Raw genomic sequence first — 27,679 nt, 5'->3', positions numbered from 1 at the left:
GGCACCCTTATTTTTCCTCTGGGGTATACTTTTTGCCCCGTATACGTCGTCAAGATGATGGATGTCTCTCTCAAGGGTATGTGTGAGAATAGCCGCTCGTAGTCTCGTTGATTCATGACGGTTAGCGCTGATCCTGTATCCAATTCCATTTTAACTTGGGACCCTGCTATCGTGAAGGTGACCCAAATGGTTCGGTGATCCTCTTTTGCGATTACATTGTGAAGTTTGAGACGGCTTAGTCTCTTGTTCCCGGATTCACTATCGCTCATCTGGTCTTCGGAACTACTGTCCGTCATCTTTTGTACTTTCTTGTACGGTTCCTTAGTAGATTTTTTGTTGTCGCTGGTCTTCTTCCCAGACCTGCAAACCCGTGCAATGTGTCCAATCTTCCCGCATTGTCTGCATATTTTGTCTTTGGACCAGCAGTCCTTCTGGTCATGGTTAGTTCTGCCGCAGCGATAACATTTTGCAAATCCCCGTGTCATTTCGTGGGTGCCGTATTCCTGTGGTTTTTGTTGAATTTCTGCAGCTCCCCTGGCTGCTGCTTCATACGATACTGCCACGCTGAAAGCCTTATCTAGCATCAGCTCTTTTTCTGAGAGTAACTTCTTCTGTTTTCCTTCACTCAGGAGTCCACAGAAAATTTGCCCCGTAGGGTACCTGCCAGTCCTGCTCCAAACTGGCAGTGCTTTGATAGCTTGCATAGTTCCGTAAGGTACTCAGCATTGCTCTCATCTTTATGCTGAGTTCTCCTGTGGAATTTAAATCTTTCTGCTATCAGCAGCGGTGCAGGGTTTAGGTGTTCCTGTAGGACAGCAACAATTTCGTTAAAACTCTTCGCCTTCGGTTTGGCTGGAGTAATCAGGTCCCGCAATAGGCCGTACGCTCTAGCGCTCATTAAGTTTAGCAATACCGATGCCTTTTTCTCATCGGCTATTTTGTTTGCCTCGCAATATACCTCGACTCTTTCCACATACGTGGTCCAGTCCTCTATTGTATTATCAAAGGCAGTGATACAGCCAGTCTTTGGCATCTTGAAAATCTAAAATGGCGCCTCCCGCGCTTTGCCTTCTTCCCCGCTGTTGCTAGCGCTGCTTTCCGCAGTTTCCGTTGCAACCTGCAGCTCCTCGCGGTTTCCTGCGCGTTTAATATTTTTAAAAAATTATTTTCCCGTCGTGGAACAACCCTGTGGGACTCTTGCCTCCCTCTTCTCAGGTCTGTATGCAGCCCGGCTTCGTAGCACCGGCCGCGCCCTGTGTGCTCCACCCTCTCTCCTCTTCCCGACAATGCTGCTCGGCCCCGTTGCAAGCCACCCGCTCGAGTTCGCGACCGCCGCAGCCCAGGAAGGATCAGTGTACTACCTGCCACCAGCCCGATTAGCTGAAGCACCGTCGACAGGAACCAGGCCCCGCTTTCGACAGCTTCTCCAGCAATCTTCAACTCCGCTAACTCAGGGGCGGATGCCCACGGTCGACGTCCGTTTCTACTGCTTTCTTCCTTCTGGCCTCGACCTCTGCTCACTTCGCTTCAGGAATGGATCCCAGGAGGTGGTGCAGACTGCAGGTAAGTTCGTATCTGCTCGTCGCCAGTATTATGTCCGTGTATAATTGAGACACGGACAGCAGGAGTTGATTTAAACAAGTCTTTACTGAATGGAGTCAATCGGGAAACTGAAACTACAGAGGCTTACTAGCGCCTTTTATACAGGGGTGGTCACTGCCGGTACTGCAGTCTGAGACCAGTTATTCTCTTAAAGGTACATACACAACACAATGGACTCGATTTTGTCAAGCACTTGGAGGCGTGCGAGGTGGTAATAGCGCAAAAAATGGCAGGCGGGCCTGATCCTGCCTCCATCCCGCCTCTCAGCAATTTTCTGAAATGTGTGTTTTCTGACCCCCCTTTCCAACCCGCCTCCAAGTTAAGGCCCTTAACAACCACTTAATTGCCTCTATTATCCCATTTTGAGAGGCCTTTCTGATTTTTAGACATTTCCCCCATCCTACACGCCTCCTCTGGAACACACCAGGTAATGCTGGTGGCCTCACAAGTGGATTGCTTCCTAACAGCTGCAGCTCCACCATTACAAAGGAGTTTTCACTGATGATCATTTGCAGGTGGCACAACTTTGTTGTCTCAGGTCTGGGGGAACATTTAGCAGGCATACTCATTGTTGTGGAAGTTTGGAGCCTGACACCCATCGCCAGTGTGACTTCCTGGGAAACCCCTCTCCCCACCGTGACTGAGCGCTTCCTCAACTGAGGCATATACCAGAAGCATGGCGACCATTTAATTCCTTTCCTCCTGGACATCAGATTTGGATGAAGACCAGCCGTGGCAGCAGCAGAACCATGAACAACAGCACCACCAACAGCAGGAACATCAACAGGAGTGCCAAGCTGCTGCTCACCCACCTGAAGATACACAGGCCAGAAGGTGCCAGCGCGCAGCCACATTGCTGCCCAAGATGCAAGGGACGCACTCATCTTGGCCAGATTTGGTGAGCCTGCACAATCAAACATTTTTGTCTCGCACCTTCTTATCAGAGCAGCTTGCGGCTTCCTATCACTCTGACCACCATACTGACAATTGCAAGGTGCCCTCAGCCCTCAATGTGAAAGTACCATTTGCGAAATGACACAGGCCACCACTTCAACAGTTTACCATCAAATCTGTTTATAATACAATGACAATGATGGCTGGTCGAAATACAAAACATCACAGCACCCAAGTGACTACCCTTGTGACTACTTGTGCTTTATCTTCCTCTTACACGTGCTCCTACTTGGTGCTTCCCCTGTGGCTTCAGCAGATGTGGAGGCCTCTTGCTCACTTTCTTGCTGCTCCTGTCTCGACACCTTTGGCAGCTGTCCTCTGGGGTGGCGAACCTGTGTGGACTTGCCAACAATCTGCTACTCCTGCGGCTGTGCAGAGGCTGAGACGCCCATCTCAGTTGGGTGAGGACTCTGGTGGGGCTCTGACCGAGGGCTCTGCAGTGGCATGGTCGTGTGAGTGCTTGGAGAGGAGCCCCCACTTCCTTGTTGTATGCCACCAACATCCCTCTCATGGGTCAGCCCCACTTCAGAGCTAGCAAGTGGCTTGACAGCACCTTGCTGCACTTCAGGGGGGCCATGAGGACCCGTTTCTGCCCTGGAAGTCCTACTCCAGAGGATTTCCATGAAGGTCTGGTTTGTTTGCTCGATAGCTGACCATCGCTACTCAAGAGATGTCAGTCTATTCTGAACAATTACCATGTTTACCATACCCTGGCGACTCAGCTCTTCCATGGCCGTATCCATCCTCTCCTCTACTGTAGCCATCCTCTCCTCTACCGTAGCCACCCTCTCCTCTACGATAACCATCCTCTCCTCTACGGTAGCCAGCCTTACCACGGAGTTAGCCATCCTTTCCACGGAGGTTGCCATCCTTTCCGCGGTGATGCGTTAATGCGCCAATGCCTCCACAAAGGCTCTGCTCATGTTCGCGATGGACTCCTCCATTTGCTCCAAACTCACAGCGACCCTGGAGACAAAACCTGCCAGAGACTCCTGCATCTGTTCCTGGAGTTCCAGCACCACTCTCCTTCTGGATGGATCCGGAGGCACAGGGTCGACATGCAGCTGAGCGGAACTGGCAGAGTCCTGCACCCTCCGACGAGGACTCTCCACTGCTGACCCTGTCTCCACCATCTGCTGATGCTCACTTGTGAGCTGTGATACACCAGGTGCCAACACTACTCTATCTCGTGAAGGTCCCACCAAGGTGTGAGTGTCTGCGCTGGTGCTGGGTGCGCTGAATTCTGCTGACGCTGCGCCCTCGGAGATTGCAGCTTTCTCTGAGGAGCCTGGAAGCTCAGGCTCTTCCTCCTGGACAGTGGGGACGGGGGCTGTCGATGGTCCTGTGGGGGAGTAAAGGAAAGAGTTAGAGATGTGAGGTCAAAGTTACATGCACATTGAATAGTGCAGATGATCATAAGTCAATCTGTTAAGAGCATCAGATTCATTATCAGTCACTCATGCAATGTCAATGAGAGAGATGACAAACTATTCTGTCGCCAGCTTGCTGTGATGTGCCCGTCTGTCCGTCCCCCACTTGGGTATCATCCTCGATCCCAGCAATTTCCAGGGCCACCTCCTCCCAGGGGGTGAGCTGGGCCACTGAGGGTGGCCCTCCTCCTGTCATGGCTCTTTCCCTCTTATTGTGGGCTCTCTTTTCCTGCAATGCGGGACACAAGTGGAGTTTGAATGAGAATGAAGGAGTGAGTGCAGTGAATCCATAGCATAGATGCTTAGAATGAGACAAAGGACCCTCCCTGTGTGTTGTAAGTTGTTGTTGTCATTGCATCACAGTGATAGGGAGTGTGAGGGCTGCGTGGTCAAATAGTTAAGTGAATGTGACCATAGAGAGGGAATGGGTAAGGGTGCAGGGATGTAAGTGTCAAGTGGGATGTGGTGGAAGAGGTTGGCAAAGCAGAGTGCTGGTGAGGAGAGGCGATGGGGATGAGATTGAGGGTGATGGGAAAGTTATACTCACTTTTCCTGTGTGGATAAGGTCATGAAACCTCTTCCTGCACTGCAGCCAGGTTCTGTGGCTCATTGAAATGGAGTTGACAACCTGGGCCACTTGTAGCCACACAGCTTTTGTCTGCTGGGGTGGCTTTTTTCTCCCTGAGGAAGGGAATAGCACCTCCTTATTACATCTAGCTCCGTGCACCAGAGCTTGGAGGGAGGGCTCATCAAAGCGAGGTGCACACTTTTGCTTGATCGTGGACATTGTCGGGAAATCAACACCTTCATACAATTTGCAGAGCCTTTGCAGTCTCAAGAAGCAAGGCTGCTTGCAAGCCTTAAATCCAGCAGCACTGATGACGTCATCGGAGGCGACTTTCTGTATGAAAAGACTCATTGGGCCAGGGGTTCTCTCACGCAGGAAATCCATTTCCCAATTAGGGGAAAATCCCACTTTGTCAACACTTCACTTAGGAGTCGGGGTCCTGACACGATTTCCACCTGACACGCCCCAGCCCGCCCACACTGGCAAAATCCAGCCCAATATGTCCATTACCTAAGCAGGCACCAGGAGATATTGTGGCTCCTGCACCAACACACACTGTGCAGTGTTAATGCAGGAGTGCTTGCCTGACGTATAGAATATAGCATTACTACTGAAAAAAAACCTGAATAGACTTCTAACAGATTGCAGGCATTGTAGACCTCAGGTGGTTGTGCAGGAGCAGATGTGCAGAGATCACTGAGCATGTCTTCAGGGCAAAGGCGTTACAGTAGTAACAGAATATGCGCAACGGCAGTATTCAGTTCCACAATATAATGCCTTGGAGGTTGGAGACTCTCTTGAGGACCCTAATCTTTGGGAGATAATGACTAATGGTTTGCACTGTTATTCAATATCCTGGTTTTAGTGACCTGTGGGTTCAGTAGCATGGGGCAATATTAAAAATGATTCTTCTGATGGAGATATCTGACAGGGGTCAACTCTCTTCAAGCAACTGTGACTGTAGGGCCTACTGAAACTGGAGAAGGATTGCAATCATCTGCATGGAAGGTTTTGCAGAAGTTGGGAATGCCCTTCAGTCTGGCCTTCACTAGATGGATGGTTACTTTGACACATTGAGACAGGCAGCCGGTTTTCAGGTCAGTGATATATCACAGTGAATAGGCTGAGTAACAGTCCTTGCAGGCCCAACCAGACGATATCTGAATGGAAATGTCTTGAAGCCAAGTTATACATTTCCATTTGGATGTCACTGCTTCCTCTCGGAGCAGAGCTGCCACAGGGCAGGGGAAGCAGAAGGTTTATTGTCAGGAACGTGTAGGCACTTAATGGGAAGTAAATGGGTGTCACAAGGTACCACAATAGGGACATGCATTGAAATTTAGAGCAACTGAGTTTCCATCCAGTTTTGCACATCATCTCCATTCATTAGTGTTATTCATGTGACATTACAGCATGGTCCATAACATGTGGAATGGGAAGAATTCCCTGCAGGGAAGTCAATAGATGACATCAGTATGTAATAGTGATGTGGGACTCTCTTATTGTGACAGTGGTTGACAGGAGTCACATTGCCAAGAGCTGTTTCCTCAACTGAAGTGATGGACAATGAGGCTTCTCACAAACCTTTTGAATGCTGGCCCCTAGTGCAAACTGTTAGAATGTCTTCACATCTATTGCAACAGCACGGGCGATACCTTGTTCCCATCAATTGGGATGTCCCTCTGAATAGTGGGGTTAGCCAGAGTTTCGCACACTGTACAAGTCATGCAATTTGGATGGCAGGTACTACAAGAAGCTCAACAGCATTTAAGGTACCTAAATCACCAATTGCATTGCCAACACATTTGCTTTATAAATGACCATGTTTTGTTGTTTAGCTGGCTATATGGTACCTGTGCTGGAGAGGTCATTAATTGTGTTGCCAACAGTTTCTTTGCACCTGTAGAGAAATTGAGGAACATGCCAGCTTTCTAAAACAGTAATCTGTCAACTTTCTGCAAGCAGATGGCCATGGTGCCTTGTACTGTAAGGTGCCTGCAAGACCCAGCAGGCAAAGCAACAGCAATCATTTTTTCTAACTGCCACAAGCAGAACAGTTGGCCTTTTGATGTTCCTTCCAAATCTGGAGGCAGTATATCACACAGCTCTTATTGAACTAGGCCAGGTAGTTCATTTGAGGACTGCTCAGCCTTTGACATGAGTAAAGACTTTTCTTTGCTGCCATTTTCCTTTACATCCACATTATCTGGCATCTACTCGACAAAGTGGAAAATTGCCAGGTATGCCCTATCCACAAAAAGCAGAAAAAGTCCAACCCGGCCAATTACCGCCCCATCAGCCTATTCCCATTAATCATCAAACTGATGGAAGGAATCGAGTACAGTGCTATCAAGCGGCACTTCCTCTCCAACAACCTGCTCACCAATGCTCAGTTTGGGTTCTGCCAGAACCACTTGGCTCCAGATCTCATTTCAGTCTTGATACAGACATGAACATGTTCAGAATTCCAGAGGGGAGGTGAAAGCGACTCTCTGACATCGAGGCAGCATTCGACCGAGTGTGTCACCAAGGAGCCCTTGTAAAATTGGAACCGGGGGGGAAAGCTCTCCAGTAGCTGGGGTCATACCTGATATATACCTTAAGTATACTGAGGAATCAGTATGTAAGAATGTGCAAAAATAAAGTCATTTACTGTTGCGATTCAGATGCATTTTTCTCGGGCTGAAGAGATTCTTCCACAAGCAAGCCCACACTCCCCATGAACCAAAACACGACCTTATCTTTATCTGGGAGAAAAACAGAAAATGCTGGAAACACTCAGCAGCTCAGGCAGCATCTGTGTTTATCTGGGAGGTTGCACTAATCCTGTTAGTATATACGTTAGAAATAATAGTTATCACCATATAAAAGGCTGGTTAACAAAATTGAGGCTCATGGAATAGGTGGGTCAGTGGCAGCTTGGATAAGGAATTGGCTTAAGGATAGAAAACAGCGAGTTGTGGTAAATGGCTGTTTTTCAGACTGGGGGATGGCAGACAATGGTGTCCCCCAAGGGTCAGTGCTGGGGCCACGGCTTTTTTCGAGATATATAAATGACCTGGATATTGGAATATAGAGTAGAATTTCAAAATTTGCTGACGACCCCAAACTTGGGGGTGTGGCAAACAGTGAGGATGATACCAATCGACTGCAACAGGACATAGAAAGGCTAGCAGAATGGCCAGACAAGTGGGAGCTGGAATTTAATACAGAGAAGTGTGAGGTGATGCATTTTCGCAGAAGGAACAGGGCGAGGCAACATGCACTTAATGGCACAGTTTTAAAGAGTGTACAGGGACAGAGGGGCCTGGGAGTTAATGCGCATAAGTCCCTGAAGGTGGTAGGACATATTGAGAGAGTGGTTAACAAAGCATATGGGATCCTGGGCTTCCTAAATAGAGGTGTTGAGTACAAAAGTAGAGAAGTTATCCTGAACCTTTATAAAGCACTGGTTGGCCACAACTGGAGTATTGTGTCCAGTTCTGGTCACCACACTTTAGGAAAGATGTGAAGGCCCTTGAGAGGGTGCAGAGGAGATTTACCAGACTGGTTCCAGGGATGGGGGATCTTAGCTACAAGGACAGGCTGGAGAAGCTGGATTTGTTTTGTTTTCATTAGAGCAAAGGGGGTTGAGGGGTGATTTGATAGAGGTGTACAAGATTATGATGGGTTTGGATAGGCTGGACGGGGAAAGGCTGTTCCCACTAGTTGATGGTACAAGGACTAGGGGACACAGGTTTAAGGTTTTGGGCAAGAGATACCGGGTTGCGGGGGGGGGTGGTTGGGGGGATGTGAGGAAAAAAAAATTTATGCAGCGAGTGGTGATGACCTGGAATTCACTGCCGATGGAAGTGGTGGAAGCGGAGACACTCAATGTTTTCAAGGGAAGACTGGATAGGCACTTGAGGGAAATAAATTTGCAGGGCTACGGGGATAGAGTGGGGAAATGGGACTGACTGGATTGCTCTACAGAGAGCCAGCACAGACTCGATGGGCCAAATGCCCTCCTTCTGTGCCGTTAAGACTCTGGGGGAGAAATTCGGTTTCGCCCTGTTTGGGGCGCAATTATCGGTCGGGCACAAAGTTTAGTGCCTGGCGCTAATTATCGCCACCGACTGCAAACTTGGCTTCTATCGCCCCTGGAGGTGATTGGAGCGCTAAATCAGGCGCTACACACCTCTCTCAAGGCGCTAATGCCGAGGAGCGAGGTGTTACCTCAGAGTGCTGGCAAAGCTCATGTGATGTAAGTCAGCAATGGAACACAGACACACTGGTGCCGGCCAGTTCTTAAAGGGGAGGGTCGATCTTGCTCTCCATCCACACCCTGCTCATTGCAGCCTTGAATCTCAGCCTGGAGAGACCTGTACATCAAATCTGCTGGAAAGAACAATGGAGAGGCCCAGGGAAAGAGCTCAGAGTGCAGCCCCCACAGTCTCTTCTAAATCGATACAAGGAAGATCAAATCAAAATGAACCTGCAAAGTGCTGCTCAGTACCCAAAACTCCTCCACACAGCGTTGAATATCTCCAGAAATCTCAATCTCTCTCTCTCTCTCAGAATACGTGGTGCAAAAATGTCGCCGGCAAAAAAAGGCAGGAAGTGGCCGCCTTTAAATAGCGCTCCCCCAGTCCCTTCCCGACTGCAAAATGTTCCCCTCAACCTGTCATTGCTAGCGGCAGGCGGTAAGGCAGGGGGCGCCACTCAATATCCGGTCTGGGGCGCTACTGGGGCATTGCATGCTTGACTGACGTCATGATCTGCGGGCGCGGGAGATCGTGGCGGTAGTGTTTAGCGCTGCCGCAAAATGTCTGGTCAATTTCGCGAGCGGCGCAAACATCACCGCACCTGGGCGCTAGTTGCTTTGCGCCCCATTAGCGCCCTCTTCAGGCGCTAACAGGAGGCGCAAAGCAACCGAATTTTTCACTCTATGACATAAGTTGCAGATTTCTCTGATGGACAAATAACACTCTGACAGACTATGTAGCTCAGGCTACAAACATGAATAGAGTTTATTAAATACATTTTACAGAGGCCAAATAAAAACAAAAACAGATAAATATTTTAAAACCTCACTTATTGAATCTGTTGCAATACAGTAATGTCTTAAGTTCTTGGCTCTGCTCTGTGGTATTACTGTTTTTTAAAATTTGTATGACTGAACTCCCACGGAGTCCTTTTAACGCCTACTCATACAGTGGTATGGCAAGAAGGGCACTGCTGAGGTATAACATCGCTTGCTTATTTGTCTTCCCCTGAAATCTTTAAGATGACACGAAAGGAGATCAAAAAGATATCTTCACAATTGAACTAAACGCTCAGTCACCAGTAATTTTCAAAGCTCTGATATAATTTGACAGATTTTCCTAATATTTAACGAGAGTTGATGGTAGTTTTTCAGTGGGTAGTGGTGTCCCACAGGATTTATTTCTAGGGCATGATTTGAGTAGAGGCTTGGAGGGAATGCTACATTTTGAAGATGATACTAAAACAGAAGGTATAGTTAATTCTTCATAAGACCAAATAGTGGGGGGGAGGATCCAGGTGAGCGGGAATTTAAAAAGTCAATGAGAAAGCAGAGAGCAGGATAGAGATGGGGGAAATAATAACCAGAGTGTGACAGGAAGGGACAGAATGTTTAAAAATAAGAGTGCAACAGAAAATGGGGCCAAAACAAGGAGAAATTGTAAAAAGACAAAGTTAAAAGCTCTGTATCTGAATGCACGCAGCATTCGTAACTAGATGAGTTGATGGCACAAATAGATACAAATGGGTATGATCTGATCGCCATTACAGAGGCATGGTTACAAGGCTGGGAACTGAATATTCCAGGGTATTTGACAATTCGGAATGATAGACAGAAAGGAAAGGGAGGTGGGGTGGTTTTGTTGGTAAAGGATGGGATCAGTGCAGTGGTGAGAAGTGATATTGGCTCAGAAGATCAAGATGTCGAATTGGTTTGGGTGGAGATAAAAAATAATAAAGGGAAAAAGTTTCTGGTAGGCCTAGTCTACAGGCCTCCGAACAGTAGCAACACTGTTGGACGGAGTATAAATCAACAAATAATGGAGGCCTGTAAAAAAGGTACGGTAATAATCATGGGTGATTTTAATCTCCATATTGAATGGACAAATCAAATTGGCCATGGTAGCCTTGAGGAGTTCATAGAGTGCATCCGGGATGGTTTCCTAGAACAGTATGTAATGGAACCAACCAGGGAGCAGGCTATCTTGGATCTGGTACTGTGTAATGAGACAGAATTAATAAATTATTTCATAGTAAAGGATCCTCTAGGAAAGAGTGATCATAGCATAGTTGAATTTCAAATTCAGTTGGAGGGTGAGAAAGTTGTATCTCAAACCAGTGTCCTGATCTTAAAGGCAATTACAATGGCATGTGGGCAGAACTGGCTGAAGTGGACTGGAAAAATAAAATAAAGGGTAAGGAAGTTGAAATGCAGTGGTGGACACTTAAGGAGATATTTCATAACTCTCAACAAAAATATATTCCAGTGAGAAAGAAAGATTTTAAGAGAAGGGAGCACCATCCGTGGCTAACTAAGGAAGTAAAGGATGGCATCAAATTGAAAACGAAGGCATACAATGTTGCCAAGATTGGTGGGAGACCAGAGGATTGGGAATTTTTTTTAAAAACCAGCAAAGGATGAATCAAAAAATAATAGAGAGATGAATTATGAGAGTAAACTGGCAAGAAACATTAAAACAGATAGTAAGAGCTTCTACATGTATATAAAAAGGAAGAGGGTAGCTAAAGTAAATTTTGGTCCCTTAGAGGATGAGACTGGGGAATTAATAATGGGGAACGGGGAAATGGCAGAGACTCTGAACAAATATTTTGTATCTGTCTTCACGGTAGAAGACACTAACAACATCCCAATAATGGATAATCAAGGGGCCACAGGGAGGGGGGAACTAAAGACAATCACTATCACTAAGGAAATAGTACTCGGTAAAATAATGGGACTAAAAGACCACAAGTCCCCTGGACCAGATGGCCTGCATCCCAGGGTCTTAAATGAAGTGGCTGCAGAGATAGTGGATGCGTTGGTTGCAATATACCAAAATTCCCTGGACTCTGGAGGGGTCCCAGCGGATTGGAAAACCGCAAATGTAACGCCCCTATTTAAGAAAGGAGGGAGTTAGAAAGCAGGAAGCTATAGACCAGTTAGCCTATCATCTGTCGTTGGGAAAATGCTGGAGTCCTTCATTAAGGAAGCAGTAGCAGGGCATTTGGAAAATCATAATGCAGTCAGGCAGAGTCAGCATGGTTTTATGAAAGGGAAATCATGTTTAACAAATTTGCTGGAGTTCTTTGAGGAGGTAACGAGCAGGGTGGACAAAAGTGAACCATTGGATGTGGTATATTTGGATTTCCAGAAGGCATTCGATAAGGTGCCACATAAAAGGTTACTGCATAAGATAAGAGCTCACGGAATTGGGGGTAATATATTAGCATGGATAGAGAATTGGCTAACTAACAGAAAGCAGAGTGTCGGGATAAATGGGTCATTTTCCGGTTGGCAAACGGTAACTAGTGGGGTGCCACAGGGATCGATGATGGGTCCTCAACTATTTACAATCTACATTAATGATTTGGATGAAGGGACCGAGTGTAATGTAGCCAAGTTTGCGGATGATACAAAGATGGGTGAGAAAGCAAGTTGTGCGGAGGACCCAAAGAATCTGCAAAGGGATATAGACAGGCCAAGTGAGTGGGCAAACATTTGGCAGATGGAGTATAATGTAGGAAAGTGCGAGGTTATACACTTTGGCAGGAAAAATGAAAAAGCAAATTATTATTTAAATGGAGAGAGATTACAAAATGCTATAGTTCAGAGGGACCTGGGGGTCCTTGTGCATGAAACACAAAGTTAGCATGCAGGTACAGCAAGTAATCAAAAAGGCAAATGGAATGTTGGCCTTTATTTCAAAGGGGTTGGAGTATAAAAGCAGGGAAGTCCTGCTACAACTGTACAGGGTATTGGGGAGACCACACCTTGAGTACTGCATACAGTTTTGGTCTCCTTATTTAAGGAAGGATATACTTGCATTGGAGGCAGTTCAGAGACGATTCACTAGGTTAATTCCAGAGATGAGGGGGTTGACTTATGAGGAAAGGTTGAGCAGGCTCGGCCTATACTCATTGGAATTTAGAAGAATGAGAGGTGATCTTATTGAATCAGAAGATACTGAGGGGGCTCGACAAGGTAGATGCAGAGAGGATGTTCCCCTCGTGGGGAAATCTAGAATGCGGCGGCACAATTTTAGAATAAAGGGTCATCCTTTTAGAACTGAGATGAGGAATTTCTTCTCTGAGAGGCTCCTAAATCTGTGGAATTCTCTGCCCCAGAGAGCCATGGAGGCTGGGTCATTAAATACATTTAAGGTGGAGATAGACAGATTTTTGCAAGATAAGGGAGTGAAGGGTTATGGGGAGCGAGCAGGGAAGTGGTTTTGAGCCCAAGATCAGCCATGGTCTTATTGAATGGCGGAGCAGGCTCAAGGGGCCAAGTGGCCTATTCCTGCTCCTATTTCTTATGTTCTTAAATTAAGCTGTAAGGGGGAGATTAATGAGATGGGGGAATGGGGTAAACCATGGCAGATAAATTCAATGTCCATAAGTGTGAGATGATGCATTTTGATTAAAAATAGAATGGTGGTAACAACGTTCTGAATGGAAGTAGGCTCGAGCAGAGGGATTGGGGGGTAGAGGTTCACATGACATGAAAGGGAGCATCTGGTTGAAAAAAAAAAGAGCTAATGCAATTTTAGGTTTTATCACCTGGTATAGAATATAAAAGCCAAGGGGTATTGATGAATCTATATAAACATCAATAAGACCTCAGTTAGAGTCGAGTGTGTGCAATATTCAGCTCCACACCATAAGGAGGATACTGAGAGGTTACAAGGCAGATTCACTGGATTGCTGCTTGGTATGTGGAAATACAAATATGAAAAGACTTGGAAAAATTAGGGCTTTTTTTCCATTAGAACAATGGGATTACAGGGCAGTAGGATGGTGGTTAAAATGATAAAAGGATGAGATGGTAGGTAGAAGCATTTTAAAGGGAACAGAACAAAATAAAGAGGGGGGGCACACTCACTCACACACACACTTGCACTTAAATGGTTGAAGTGATAGTAACGTGAGACAATAGGATGCATAATGAGAGAAGATATTTGGGAGACAATGGGCTCGATTTTCCAAGCCCCGAGGAGGCGGGCATGGAGGCGGGACAGCCCGTAAAATCGGAGAAATTGGGGGCGGGTGGCAAACCCGCCCCCGTCCCGCCTCCGTGCCCTTTTGCCAGGAGGCGGGAGGATGTGCAGCTTCGGGTCCCGTCTCCTGGAGGCGGGAAAGGCTTTTAATCCTTTTAACTGCCTGTTAACAGGCAGAAAAAGGGAATAGGCCATTTTACCTTCACAGGTGAAGGCTTCCCGACCTCGGAGAACCCCGCCAAGTTGGAGGAGATGTGGAGGAGGTCTGCGGCGGTCAGAGGCACCTGGAAGTAAGGTGTAGAGGTGAGTGATGGGTGCAAGTGTGGAGTGGTAAGTATGCAAGGTGAGTGATAAGTTAAAAAAGTGTTGACTTACCTTTTTTAAAATTTCTGTAGCCTTTAGCCGTGCTGGATCGGGAGAGCGGACATCCACCTTGTCAATTTCAGGTAATGGCTGATGGACCCGCCGATCCATCAGACATCTGAAATTTACTTTTTTACAATTTTTTCAGCCCTCACCACAAAAAAGAATCAAACTCAAGAGAATGTCAGTGTTTGACAGCTTCACAGAGCTGTCAAACGCTGTCATTTCTTCTTTCAAGAAGTCTTGCCAGATAGCACGTCTGACGTTGACGTGATCTGTCAGTGACTTCTTTCCTAATTGGCTTGCTGAGCCCGCCGGGCGGGCTTAACGAGCTCAATCAGGGGAAAATTCCTCTGAATGGTCAGGTGAGGATGGAGGCGGGGCATTGACACGACAAGCAGCAGTCCCGTCTCCAAGTCGCCTCCATTGACAAAATCCAGCCCAATGTGTGAATAACCAAGGTGGTGAAGAGGTGTAAGGCAGTTTGAAGTGGAAACACAAAAAAACTGGTAAAGCAGAGCAGGCTCCAGAGGCCTCAATACCCCGGGAGAAGAAAAAGGCTGTTTGACGGCATATGTTGTCAAAACTGTGCAAGAAATGCCCACTGATGCTGAAAATCACTCTTCTATTATAGATCAACCCTATTAAGATCTTTTTAACATCTAAATAATTTATTTGTTGCTGTACAGTGCTTGCTCCAGGCAACGGAGCCGTGACATAACCTCGTCCCAGTTTGCGTATGCGCCTTCCAGGTGACGAGCGTAACCACCAGTAGAAGTATAGCTCCGACGGCCATGTAGTATCCTCCAGTTATCGAAGGTTAGTACATCGCCTGGAATGAAAAAAACACAAAACAGTTTGTCTCTCTTTGTTAAACGCAACCCTATACAACAAGATTCTAGTCCCTAATCTACAGCTCAAAGCACGAAACAGTCATTGCGTTTCATTTAAATGGACGACATCTCCATGGAAATGTATTTTGTGTTCTGTTTTTCATCTGTTTGCAAACACACTTTGCAAAAACACAAATCAGTTCAAGCAATTCTTTGCATTACTTGTGTGTGTGATGATCAAAATGAAAGATGAATAGCTCCACACTCTGGTAAATGCTTTTTTTTAGGTTAAGTGGTTTTTAATGAAGAGGAGTTAGTCAGAGGAGTACTTTATTAAAATAGATGAAATAACATATATTGGAAGGGATGATAACAGAAGTGGTTGAGGTAAAAAAAAATAGAAATATGAGTAATGGGGTAGAGTTTCTGCTTTGGGCGCAATTGCTGATTCCGGCGCCCAAAATTGCGCCCGTTTTTGAAAGTGTTTCCCTACCCCCACCCAGTTTCTGCTCAAACTCATTTGCATAACTGGGCAGCGGTTTACCATTTTCCTTCATATATTTAAGAGAGGTAACTTGGTGAAATTTGATTAATACAGCTGAAAACAGGCGTATCACAAAAAAATAAGCATTTTAAATCACCTGTGAGTAACCCAATTTTAAATGACTGAAATTCACTTTTTAAAAAATGTATAAAACTATTTTCTGGTTATATTGAGATACATTAGTCAGTTTCTTAGTCAATGAAAACAACTAAAAACTTTTAAAACGTACCTTTTAGTGCCCTTGCGCCCAAAAGAACCAGCTTAATTTTTAAAGCCTCCCTGAAGGTTTGCGAACGAGCACAATTAGCGGAAACTCTCAATGGTGATTAAGTCATCCTGGGGGCGGATCCAGTTTTGTGGGCGGGGCTTACTTCTAGTGCGATGTTTTTAAAACTAGTGTGAAAGATCGCGGAAACACGAATTGTGCGGAGTGCTTAAAATTCTGTGATCTTTGCGCCAGTTACTCCGATTTTGGCCAAATTGTGCTGAAAAATACCAGCGCAATCTCTAGGCCATGATGAGCAACTGCTCGGACTGCTAGCTCAAGTTCAGCAAGTAAACAGTGAGGTAAGGTGATAAGACAAGCAGGGAATTGACAATCATGGAGAATATCAATATCCTAGATATAAACTAAGAAGAAGAAGCTAAAGCACAAAGTTCTGAAGTAATGACTGGTATTCTGGGGGGGCTTTACCAGAAAATTCGGTCCTAACACCACTCTCATTCCCTGCGAACTGAAGTCTGATTTCACTTGCACAATATTCAGTAACGTATCATTGCTCCTGTTGCAGTAATTAGCTCCCTGGCATTGATGTGAGCCCCGGGTACCATAGTCAAGCCCGCCTTATGGCACTATTTGAAGAAGAGCAGCAGGAGTTATCCCCGGTGTCCTGGCCAATCAACATCACTAAAACATTATCTGGTCATTATCACATTGCTGTTTGTGGGCGCTTGCTGTGCGCAAATTGACTGCCACGTTTCCTACAGTATAACAGTGACTATACGTCAAAAGTACTTCATTGGCTGTAAAGCACTTTGGCACGTCCTGAGGTTGTGAAAGGCACTATATAAATGCAAGTCTTTCATTCTTTTTCCTGCACAAGTTAAATTGGTTGATTTCAGGATAAGGCAAGCAGAGTGTGTTAAGTGGATACTACTTGCTTTGTTATCAAAATGTATATGTTAATATTATTGAAAAGCAATAATGCCTTTTGAAGTGTTAACTTTGCATACTGGAAAGCAATTTGTAACCTCTCCAAGCTGGAGCGAACGAGTTAGCTTATTGGATCTCCCCTAGTGTGCAGTAATTAAATTTCAAGTGACCAGCCACATCTCAAACATAGATGCTGAAGTTATGTAGACTTTATGATTTGAAATGCAAGAGAATGGCCTATTTGTCACAACTGGTTCTTAACGCAATACTACTGAACTCTAAACATCTGTGTATTTTTTTGGGGGGGCTGCTTATCACAAGTTTGGTTCAGATGAATGGGTCTTCCCATTACCGTATTTAACTGCTTCTCAAATGAATCAGGATGGGAGAATGGTGAGTGTGATGCCCCACAGCTAGGTGTTGGGACCAATCATTTCTTTAGTTTGCGTCATGACTTGGATTCAGAAACTCGAGGCAAATTGGTCAAATTTGCAAATTTAGCCAAATTAGGAATGTCAGTGGAATCCGAGGGGACAGTTCAGAAATTACAGAATGAATTGGATAAAATATGTATGTATGTAGAACAAAGGCAGATGAAAATGAATGCAGACAAGTGTAAAGTATTGCACATAGAATGGTAAAATGGCCAACACATAATCCACAAATGCTACTGAAATAGCTAAGGATGAACTGGAAAGTGACCTAGAAGTCGTGGTAGGCTCAACGCTAAACATCTCCAACAAATGCAGAGCAGAAATCCACATAGCCAATAGAATGTTGAACTGTATTGCCAGAACAGTGGAATACAAGTCAAAGGATGTCTTGATCAAACCTTGAGTACTGCATCCAGTTCTGGTTGTCGACACACAAGGGAGATATTCAAGCACTGAAGGCGGTGCAGAGAAGCGCCATGAGGCTTATCCCTAGTGGTAATGGTCTGAGTTATCAGGAAAGACTTGGGCACTTCAACCTAGAAAGGATGAGGTAGGTTTTCAACTTGCTGCCCAGGCATAAAACTGGCGTGGATCAGCTGCCTGTGACAGAAACTGCCCGATTTTAATTTCTATTACCATCAAAGGAAATAACAATTTGGCCTTTTCTTCAAGGGCAGTTTTAAGCCCAGGCGACAAGTTGAAAATCTATTCTGATGTGTCTGATCATCGATGAGCTAGTTAAGGGAAAGTTAACTCCAGGGTATTACTTGAGTAGAAGAAAGGAACACAAATTCAAACCAGCAAAAGGCAAATTTAGGACTAATATCAAGAGGTCTTCACAAAGAGTGATCAATTTATTGAATAAGTTTCTTATGACCTAGTGAATCCAGTGTCATGGCATCAACTACCCTTTCCAGCAACCTGTGTTATCTGTTGATTGGCATAAAGAAATATTTCCTGACGTTTGTCCTAAATTTGCTCTTCGCAAGCTTGAACCTGTGTGTTCTCCTCCTGCTGTCCTGGCATATAATAAAGCATTGCTTTGGGTTTACTTTCTGTATCTCGAAGCACAGACCAGTTGAGCCGAATGGCTTTTTTCTGTACTGTATAGTCTATGTAATCATCTATAAGGTCCTCTCCGAGATGTCCCTTTTCAAGGCTTAAGAACTGCAGCATTGCTCTTCCCTCTGACGCTGGGGATCAGCCTCATTGCTCTCCTCTGCACTGCCTTGAGGGCCTGTTTGGCCCCTTGTGTTGCTCTGACTACAATTGCATACGCTCTGCTCTTCTCCAAAACATCCCGTAACACCAGCCTCGCGTGCATCCCTATTGCATTAGTGTGAATATTTAAATTTCCCACACTCCGTGCTTCCAGCCACTCTTCCTTCGAGTGAAATTGTCGCTTTGAGCTATGGAGACATGCCTAGTAGAACTCAGTTATGGTTGGCAGAGGCAGGATAATCTCCTCCATAGGGTGGCTATAAACCCGAGAAAGCACCACATTGTAAATGAGAACCTGATGTGTGTATCTCCTTTTTTCAATTTGTTCTTGGGATGTGGGTAACACTGGCAGGCAAGCATCTGTTGCTCATCCCTCGACGCGCTGAACCACGCAGTGAGACTGGAGCCGCATGTCGAGCAGACCAGATAGATAGAAGTGGCATTAGTGAACCAGTTGGGTTTTTATAATCCGGCAGCTTTCATGGTCACTTTCTGGGGATAACCCACTAATTATCACATTTGAATGAAGTCAGTTTCACAACTTGCCATGGTGGCATTTGAACTCCTGACCTCTGGGTCGCTAGTCCTGTAGCATAATCCCTAAAAGTGTCCCTCAGTCTACAGTTGAATATATTGTGTCCTCTGTTTCAGACTGTGAACCTGATCTGAAACTGAGTGCATGGGGGGAGATTAACGGGAGGATTGGAAGGCCCGAGGCGGACGGTGCACCCGGCAGTTCAGAAGGCAGTGAGGCCTGGCTGATTTGAGTTGCTGGGCCTCATATTTTTAACTTAGAAATCGGCCTCCCGCCCAAAGCCAGCGGGAATGACGCCAAGGCCGGCGGGTGGGAACAGGAATTGGGGCGGGAACCGGCTGCTACCGGGGACCCAAGGGAACGGTCACCGGCATAAAAGTACTTCGGGGGGGTTCCAAAAAGATGCCAATGTAGGGAGGGCTGGGGCAGGAGAGGCCCACTGATTCATTTCCAGGCCCATGAGGAGCACTCCTGTTCCTCATAGCCTCCCAAAAAATCCAACCGAATAATAAAAAATAATTTACCGTGGCCTCTTCTGGCCACTCTGCTGCTTCCTGCTCGGTTTCTCTGGCGGGTTTGACACTGCGCAAACTCCCTCCCCGGGTTCTCGTTAAATTCATGTTATGGTGCCGTTGATGTCAATGGGCCATGACTTTTACATTTAAATGGAGCCACTGCCTGCAGCAGGAGCCTTGGCCAACTTCAAAGTCAGTGAAGGTAAAATACCTCTGGGTGGGAATGGTGCGGCATTTTCCAGGAGCGGGAGTGTTAAAGTTGACCCCATGTTTCTCCAAAAAAACTACAATTCTTCAACTGTGTCCTGTAGCTAAACTGGAATTAACGGGGGTGATTTTGCCGTTGGAGGCGGGACTGCTGCTTGTCGGGTTTTAGTCCCGCCTTCATCGACGTCCGGCCAACCCACGCTATTTTCCCTTGACTGACCTTGTTCAGCCCGCCCAGCGGGCTTAGCAGGCCAATTAAGGGAAAGCTGGTGACCGAGAACGTCAGCGTATGACGTTTCATCTGTCAAAAGTTTTTGACAGCTGAATTGTCATCGTTTGATAGCTCTGTGAAACTGTCAAACACTGACATTCTCTGTTGTTTGGTGAGTTCTTGTACTCAAGACTCACCAAACCTATTTCCAGAGCAGAAATCAGATGGCTGTTGTATCGGAGAATGCAGCAGCCATTCTGTCATCTCTCCCGTGGAGAATGCCGGAGCCTCCGGATCCCCAGCGATTGAAGTCTGCAGGAAGAAACAAAGGTAAGGAAACTTTTTCTAAGACTTTCCACTCACCTCACATACTTACCTCTCCACACTTGCACCCATCACTCACCTCCACAGCGCACCTTTCGACCCCTCCGACCCCCGCAGACCCACTGCTCGCCTCGCTGATCCTGGCGGGGTTTCCCGACGTTGGGAAGCCTGCACTTCTGTTGGAAAAATGGGGATAATCCTCTTAACTGCCTGTTAACAACCTGTTAACAGGCAGTTAAGTGGCTGTAATCCCCTTCCCGCCTCCTGGAGACGGGACCCGGCGCGGGTCGGCTACTCGCCTCCAGAGTCTGCCATTTTCCCGGCAGTCCCGTCTCCAAACATGCCTCTCCAGGGCTGGCAAAATCGCTCGCAACGTTTCTAAAAAGTGCAATTAAATATCTAAATCCATGCAAATAGTGGGATTGTCTACTTCCTGATTTGAAGGCACCACTTTTGACGTCCCATGCATTGCTTATTGAACAATATGTAGGGTATAACAAGTCCATTGCTAAAGATTGCAGCATTTTTATCTTCTCTGCTAGAAATTTCTGTTACCGCCTGGGAAAGCTCACCTGCTTCCATCTTGAAGGTGACCATGTTTTCCGGCTTGTACATAAGATCCACATAGTCCCTGAGGGCAGTCAGGAATGGGTGCACCTGTTCCACAGGCATATCAAAGACCGAGTCCCGAGTAGCATTGTTGAAGTTAATCTGAACAACCTTCCCATTATGATCCAAGCTATATACAAATGAAAGGAAAAAAGGCTTTTTAGAATAAACCATTTCTGCTTTTGCTTTGTAAAGTAAATTCTTAGCCCATAATTATGGAATTTTTAGTCAACCTTTTGCCAAATATATATGCACACGGAATCAAAGCAAAGTATTAATGGCCCAAGTGTACAACAGCTCTAAGATCAACTGCGACAACATCTAAATTAAATTTGGTTTTGCTTTGTTGACAAATTTAGATTTGTGTATTAACTGATGACTTCAAGGATCATGATGCGTTCATTATAATCAAGACTGGATATCTGAAATATGTACTTAAGTCACTTGTATGCCAATAGCTTGATTGGTTTATTTATTGCCATGATGGATTCCATTCCCAGCATCAGGCTCTTACTGCCAGAGCAAATTCCCCCAACTAATGACTTTTCAAACATTTGCCGGACTACTGAATTCCATCCTTTAATGCTCAGAGGCAGCTGTGGCTCAGTGGGTAGCACACCCGCCTCTGAGTCAGAAGGTTGTGGCTTCAAGTCCCACTCCAGAGACTTGAGCACAAAAATCGAGGCTGACACGCTAGTACATTACTGAGGGAGTGCTGCACTGTTGGAGGTGCCATCTTTTGGATGAGACGTTAAACTGTGGCCCCGCCTGCTCTCTCAGGTGGACATAAAAGATCCCATGGCACTATTTCGAAGAAGAGCAGTGGAGTTATCTTGTAGGGTGTCCTTGCCAATATTTATCCCTTAATCAACATCACTAAAATGGATTATCTGATCATTATTACATTGCTGTTTGTGGCTGCTACCATTTCCTGCATTACAACAGTGACTACACTTTATAAATAAAAAAAAAAAATACTGAATTGGCTGTAAATCACTTTGGGAGGTCCTAAGTTCGTGAAAGGTGCTATATAAATGCAAGTCTTTCTTTCTTTCAGCTCACCTGACTCTTGTACTTCTGTCAACCCCTGTTTTCCTCGGATCGCTTCCTACCATTTCATACTGGCCCATTTAAGGCCACTTCTATCTCTAATTGCCTTCCTGTATTCTGCCTCCACTCTTTTTATGCCTGTCTCTGGTTTCTCTCATTCCTGCCTGTAACGTTGGTGTTGATTTCTTCCTCCCTGCCCCACCCCCTCCTCAGTTGAGGCAATTTTTTCCGGTATGGTTCTTCTGGTTAGTGTAAGAAGAAAAATCAGAGGCAGAAGAAACTGGTGAGCATTTGACAGATAAAGACAAAATGGAGAAAGTTGGACCAATTTTTAGAATTACTTCAGGTTTTATGAAATATTGAATATTACAGTGGCTACTAGTAACATTGCAATAGCATTGTTGTGCTTCAGTGTAGAAGTGAAATGTTAAGACTGCCTGCAGGTACAATGTATTCTGGAGGTACTCTCTGGATTATCTTTCCCATTCATTTCATTCCACTTGATAATGGCCCTGAATTTGCGGTTGGTATGACAGCGTACTCTCAGAGTACACCGTCATACTGCCTTTGAAATTGACCGCAAGGTCGGGATTTCTGCATGCGCTTGCACTAAATCCCGAACTTACGATCTGTTAAGTTCCAAATAGACAGATGATCTGCTGTGACTTTCAAGCCTTCATTGAAATGATGTGCTGGTGAAAATTTGGGTGCATTGCCCACCTACTGCGCATCAATTATGCTGGAAATGTTTTACGGCTGGTGCAAACAGGCACAGGAGCCTGTTTGCACAGCATAAGGGGGGGGGGGGATGAGAAAATTGTATAATAAAAAAACACATGTAAAACAACCTACCAGGCAGCTGTAAATGTTTGATTTGAAGGATGATATCTTTTTTTTAAATCTTGCAGAGTCTTGCAGTAAATAACTGTATTTACTCCAGTATTCCCGGTGCTTTTTAAAGCCAAGTACTGTACTTGTCAAATAAATATAATTAGTATCACACCGTTTAATTTACAAGGTCTTTGATGTTAAGTTGAAATGTTTCCTGATTGGCTAGTGAAAGGAGCACTGCCCTCCACGTGATCCCAGGTACGCTTTCGCACACGGTGTGCCCCTGGGATCCGTGGGCCACTACACGGTGCACATCTCTGCAGCGTTTCAAAGCAACTTCTCTAAGGGGGTTCCCAGCAGGTAAGTGCGGATTCCATTCGCAGGTCGGTGGGGTATGGCCACAGTGCCGACTGTAAATTCAGGGCCATTATTTCTTAAACCCTGAAAAAATAATTTTGCTGCTTTGTTTTTGAAAGCACCTTTTCATACAAAGGGTGGATATCTGGAACTCTCTCCAAAGAACCTGTCGATGCTGGGTCAATTGAAATTTTCAAGGCTGAGAATGACAGATTTTTGTTAGTTAAAGATATCAAGGGATATAATTAAGGGATATGGCTCAAAGACAGGTACATGGAGTTGAGGTACAGTTCAGCCAAGATCTAGTAGAATGGCAAAACCGATTCAAGGGGCTGAATGGTCGTCTCCTGTTCCTATGTTTCCGAAGTACTGCATAATCCCAATAGATTTATTTTGTGGTACGTCACTGTGCACATCATGTATAGTCTCTACTATAAGGGTAAATATCAAAATGGGAGGTAATCCACGCCAGATATTTACACATCACACCCTTATCCACTATACCACCGGTACCTTGCACTTATATACACAATTAATCACTATTAAACCACCAAAAACTAAGTTTATGTCCAAAAACTACTGTCTGCTTAATAAAAAGAATCTACCTTCACAGTTACTCACAGCTGAGAACCAGAGTATTTGCAGTGTAGTGATGGGGTTGCATTGCAAGCCTTGGCCTATAATGAGTGGCATACACAACTACTAAAATTTGGTTACGCATCCTCGCCACTTATGAATTTGCATTCATGGGACAGTAGCGATGCACATTATTCTTTTCGAACCCAAGCAGCAGCATTCCTGCGCCTCAAGGCCCCAGAAAATTAATTGCAAACTTACCTGTTTGAGGCCTCGTCTACTGTACTGCTCGGTTGCAATTGGGGTCCTATTTAGGTCACAGGACCCCAGTGTTTTATATATATTAAAAGGGCATACTGCCTGAAACAGGCATGCGCGCCGGCCACCTAATGGAAGGCCCTCTGAGGATGGCAGCGGCCAGGGTGCCGGCATTAAATGGGCGGCGAGCCATTTTTTGTGCCACTACCACCCAATTACACAGCGGCTCAAGTTAAAATCTACCCCACTGTCTCCACTGAACCAATAGGTGGCAATAATAACAAGATTGGTGACATTTCCAGTGATGCATTGTACCAGTAGATGGCAGTAACACTGAATTCTTGAAGCTCTTGGTACCTGAATAATTGATAACTGGATATTTCTGTTAACTAACTCTGTCTCTTACCAGTCTTTTTTACCAGTCTTCCATGCTTTTCTAGTTTAGTTCCTTTACTCATATGGTAAAAGTTGATTCTAAACAAGTATGAATTGTCTGTATTTTGTTAATAAAAGGTTGTACAGTATTGGGGAAAATCGGACAATGCTAAACCTGAAGGATTCTATTAAGTATAGTTAACATTTTCAACTATTCTGCTGAGGGTACTACAATGTGATCTTGGAACTTGCCGACACAGAACTTATCACATTTTTGCCATACAACAGCTATGAAAATAACTTAAACCATCCTTTGGAAATCTTGTCCATGGAGGTTAATTATCATGACACAGCGGTATAGACCTACTAGTGTAAACATTTTAATTGATTTTTTTTTACTCCACTGTAAATATCACACATGTACAGGTATGCTATAAAAAGCAAGACAAATGATCAATACAATGTAGTTTCATATCGTTCCACTAAAGTGTACAGACTTCAGACCCTGTTGAGGAATGTGTCGTGTGAGCAAGTTTCTCAATCTCTGCAAAAGAATAAATCTTAGTTTTGGAACAAGCCAAATTTCTCAGCCTGTGGTCACATTGCCCCAAGTTTTAAGGAGTATGTTTGTTTGTTTTTTCTGTTAAGGTTTTCTGACCTTTCTTCACCCCCACCAACCCCAACCCCCTGCCCCCAAGTTTAAGGTTAAAAATAAGAGTGATTATTTTTACGGCAGAAATTATTTTGAGATGAAATAACATTCACCAGCAGAGAGAAATGCTGAACTACAGTCAAAATGTTAGTATAGCTCTGATTATTAACGTATTTATCGAGGCAGTGTGGTTGCTCAGCCTATTGTTGCTCCAGAGAGATGTGCCACAGAGTAGCAGCATGTGGGCTTATGTCTATATGATTTTCTCCTACCTCCGCTGTGCTATAAAGGTAGAGGGTGGCAATTGTGGGCCGGGCCCTTGTACACAGCCGAAAGGAGGGGGAAAAAAAAGTCATCTCACCAAAAGAGAGCTTGTATTACCCAACAGGCTTTTAGTCATGAACAGATCAGCATATGCTGTACAAATCGTTCAATCTCAGTATTACATTTGTGGGATGTTTCTTGTTCTTTGCTGCTTCAATAAGGTAATTTGTTTTGTGGTGTTATGACGTTTGACATGGATGGAGCACTTTTCCCAGTGTGTGTTGGTGGAGGGGAACCTCGCTCGCTGCCGACCCACAGCGGAAAATTCCCGGGCTGTACTTTGAAACTTACTCCCACTCTGACCTCTGTCCTCGGCCTCCTACACTGTTCCAACTAAGCTCAACGCAAGCTCAAGGAGCAGCACCTCATCTTTCAATTAAGCACTTCCTGGCCTCAACATCTATTTCAACAACTTCAGATCCTAACCACTGCTCCCATTTTCTCGGACAGCTGGTAATAGTTCTGCTGTTGCCATTTACACCTCCTCTGGCCCCATCTCTTGTTTCTTTATTGTCCTATTACCACCTCCCTTTCGCCTTGCACCGTCATCCCTGTTTGTTATTTAATCACTCCTGCACTCCATCTGACCACAGGCCTTCCCTGTTGTTCTTTCCTTCACCACTACCTCCCCCCCACCCCCGCCCCACCAACTGTCCCACCCCCTTTTCCCTGCTCTGTACTGGCTTATAAACTGTTAAATCTCTAACTACTTCCAGTTTTGATGAAAGGACATTGACCTGAAACGTTGACTCTATTTCTCTCTCCACACATGCTATCTGCCCCGCTGAGTGTTTCCAGTGTTTTTTGTTTTTAAACAGTCACTAGTGCTGTGCTGAGCTATGTTGTTTTCCTTGTCCCACCGTCGAAGCTATCTTATCAAGCTCTGAAGGCTTAAGACAGACTCTCCAATTTGAACAGGACAAGCTGAGAAACTTTCCAGAAAACGAGCAAACAAATTTAAATAAAGCTTCTGACCAAACACGGATTTGAACAAATCTCACAAGATGTTTACGTTTGAATTTAATGGCTTGGCCCCTCCCTTGTAAATCTGGCTGAGGCAAAGTAACTCTAATCTCTAATATTTATATCAACATTAACAAAGGCATTTTTTTTTCCTGAGTGAGGCTGGTTTTTATCCACTTTATGATTTAATGAAGCCAAATCCATGCTAATTCTTAGACAAAAACGCTACATCTTTGTCACGGATAGTTTACGTGGCAGTGCAAAGGTCTCAAAATGCCCTTTGTACAGCCATGGAACAAACAAGATCTCTTTTTTTCCCTCCAAGCAGTTTCTTCATGGCAGATGTTGTAATACCAGCCTTTTGGTACAGAGGTTGAAATGGGTTACTTGATCTTTGGGTCCACCTTTTCTGGGCAGGTGAAGTGGGCTTCCTAACTTAGAATGTAAGAAGTCATACAACACCAGGTTATAGTCCAACAGTTTTATTTGAAATCACAAGCTTTCGGAGCGCTGCTCCTTCGTCAGATGAAGTGGAGAGATGCCTATAGACACAGATTATATAGTCAGAGAATAATGCCAGATGATTACAGGTAATCTTTCTAACTGCCATTTATCACACCTCGGCAGAGAGATAATCGCAGCAATCAAAGGTGTGAATGGTGTCCAAACAGGTCAGTCAGGAAAACATGTTTTTTGTCTGTTTTTTGTTTTTCATACAGACCCCAGCATCTGCAACATTTTACCCCTTGTGACCCCACCTCATTGTTCTTTGATGTAATGTTTTCCTGACTGACCTGTTTGGACAGCATTCACACCTTTGATTGCTGTGATTATCTCTCTGCCGAGGTGTGATAAATGGCAGTTAGAAAGATTACTTGTAATCATCTGGCATTATTCTCTGACTATATAATCTGTGTCTATAGGCATCACTCCACTTCACCTGATGAAGGAGCAGCGCTCTGAAAGCTTGTGATTTCAAATAAAACTGTTGTACTATAACCTGGTGTTGTGTGACTTCTTCATTTGTCCACCCCAGTCCAACACCGGCATCTCCACACCATAACTTAGAATGAAGGAAGGGCTAACCAACATCCAGTATTCTCCGAGGCTCTGCTTTTAATATGGCGGGGGGGTGGGGGTGGAATGGGGAACACATGATGCACATGAGCTCTGAAGCAGGCGGCGAATATGTGGAGTTCTGGGCTGTGGAGTCCCGGCCATTAAGATCCATAAATTTACTACGATGTCCGTCTGAACATGGCCAGATCCAGTGCCTGGCTGTCAGGCGGGGGTGGGGTATTTGGTCGGCAGGGGGCCGCAGCCGGGGACTTGCAGGATCGGTCTTTGGGAGTCGGGAAAGTGGTGTGGTTGGGGAGGGCAGGGCAATCAGGGGGGGTCTCTGTACGTGAGGGGAGGTGGGGGTGGAAGGTGGGTGCCCATTGCAGGGAGGCCCAAGGCTTCCTTGTGGTGCCTGAGGAGCACTCCCGCTCCTCCTGGCCCAAGAAGGACACCTTAAAAAAGCTTACCTGCATGGGTCTCTTCTGGCCCATGACC

At 45.3% G+C, this 27,679-nt stretch overlaps 1 protein-coding gene and 1 long non-coding RNA gene across 3 annotated transcripts in view; one reads left to right on the top strand and one right to left on the bottom strand.

Annotated features, from left to right (window-relative positions):
* The window catches only part of LOC147107074 (uncharacterized), a 113,039-nt gene that overhangs the window by 39,017 nt on the left and 46,343 nt on the right, over positions 1 to 27,679 (top strand). The gene's annotated exons all lie outside the window — the stretch shown is intronic.
* The window catches only part of bbox1 (butyrobetaine (gamma), 2-oxoglutarate dioxygenase (gamma-butyrobetaine hydroxylase) 1), a 313,722-nt gene continuing 295,582 nt past the window's right edge, over positions 9,540 to 27,679 (bottom strand). Inside the window, exons 7-8 of the mRNA XM_086008110.1 lie at positions 20,703 to 20,869; positions 9,540 to 14,985 (exon numbers count right to left, since the gene is read on the bottom strand). Of these exons, the coding sequence (XP_085864236.1) occupies positions 14,825 to 14,985; positions 20,703 to 20,869 (328 nt within the window). The 3' untranslated portion in view covers positions 9,540 to 14,824. The remainder of the gene's footprint in view (positions 14,986 to 20,702; positions 20,870 to 27,679) is intronic.

The sequence above is a fragment of the Somniosus microcephalus genome, chromosome 15 (assembly GCF_052327205.1).
Source record: "Somniosus microcephalus isolate GS21.2 chromosome 15, FLI_Smic_1.0, whole genome shotgun sequence".
Taxonomy (NCBI): Eukaryota; Metazoa; Chordata; class Chondrichthyes; order Squaliformes; family Somniosidae; genus Somniosus; species Somniosus microcephalus.
The sequence above is the reverse complement of the archived record's forward strand: the minus strand, read 5'-3'. Positions and strand labels throughout refer to the sequence as shown.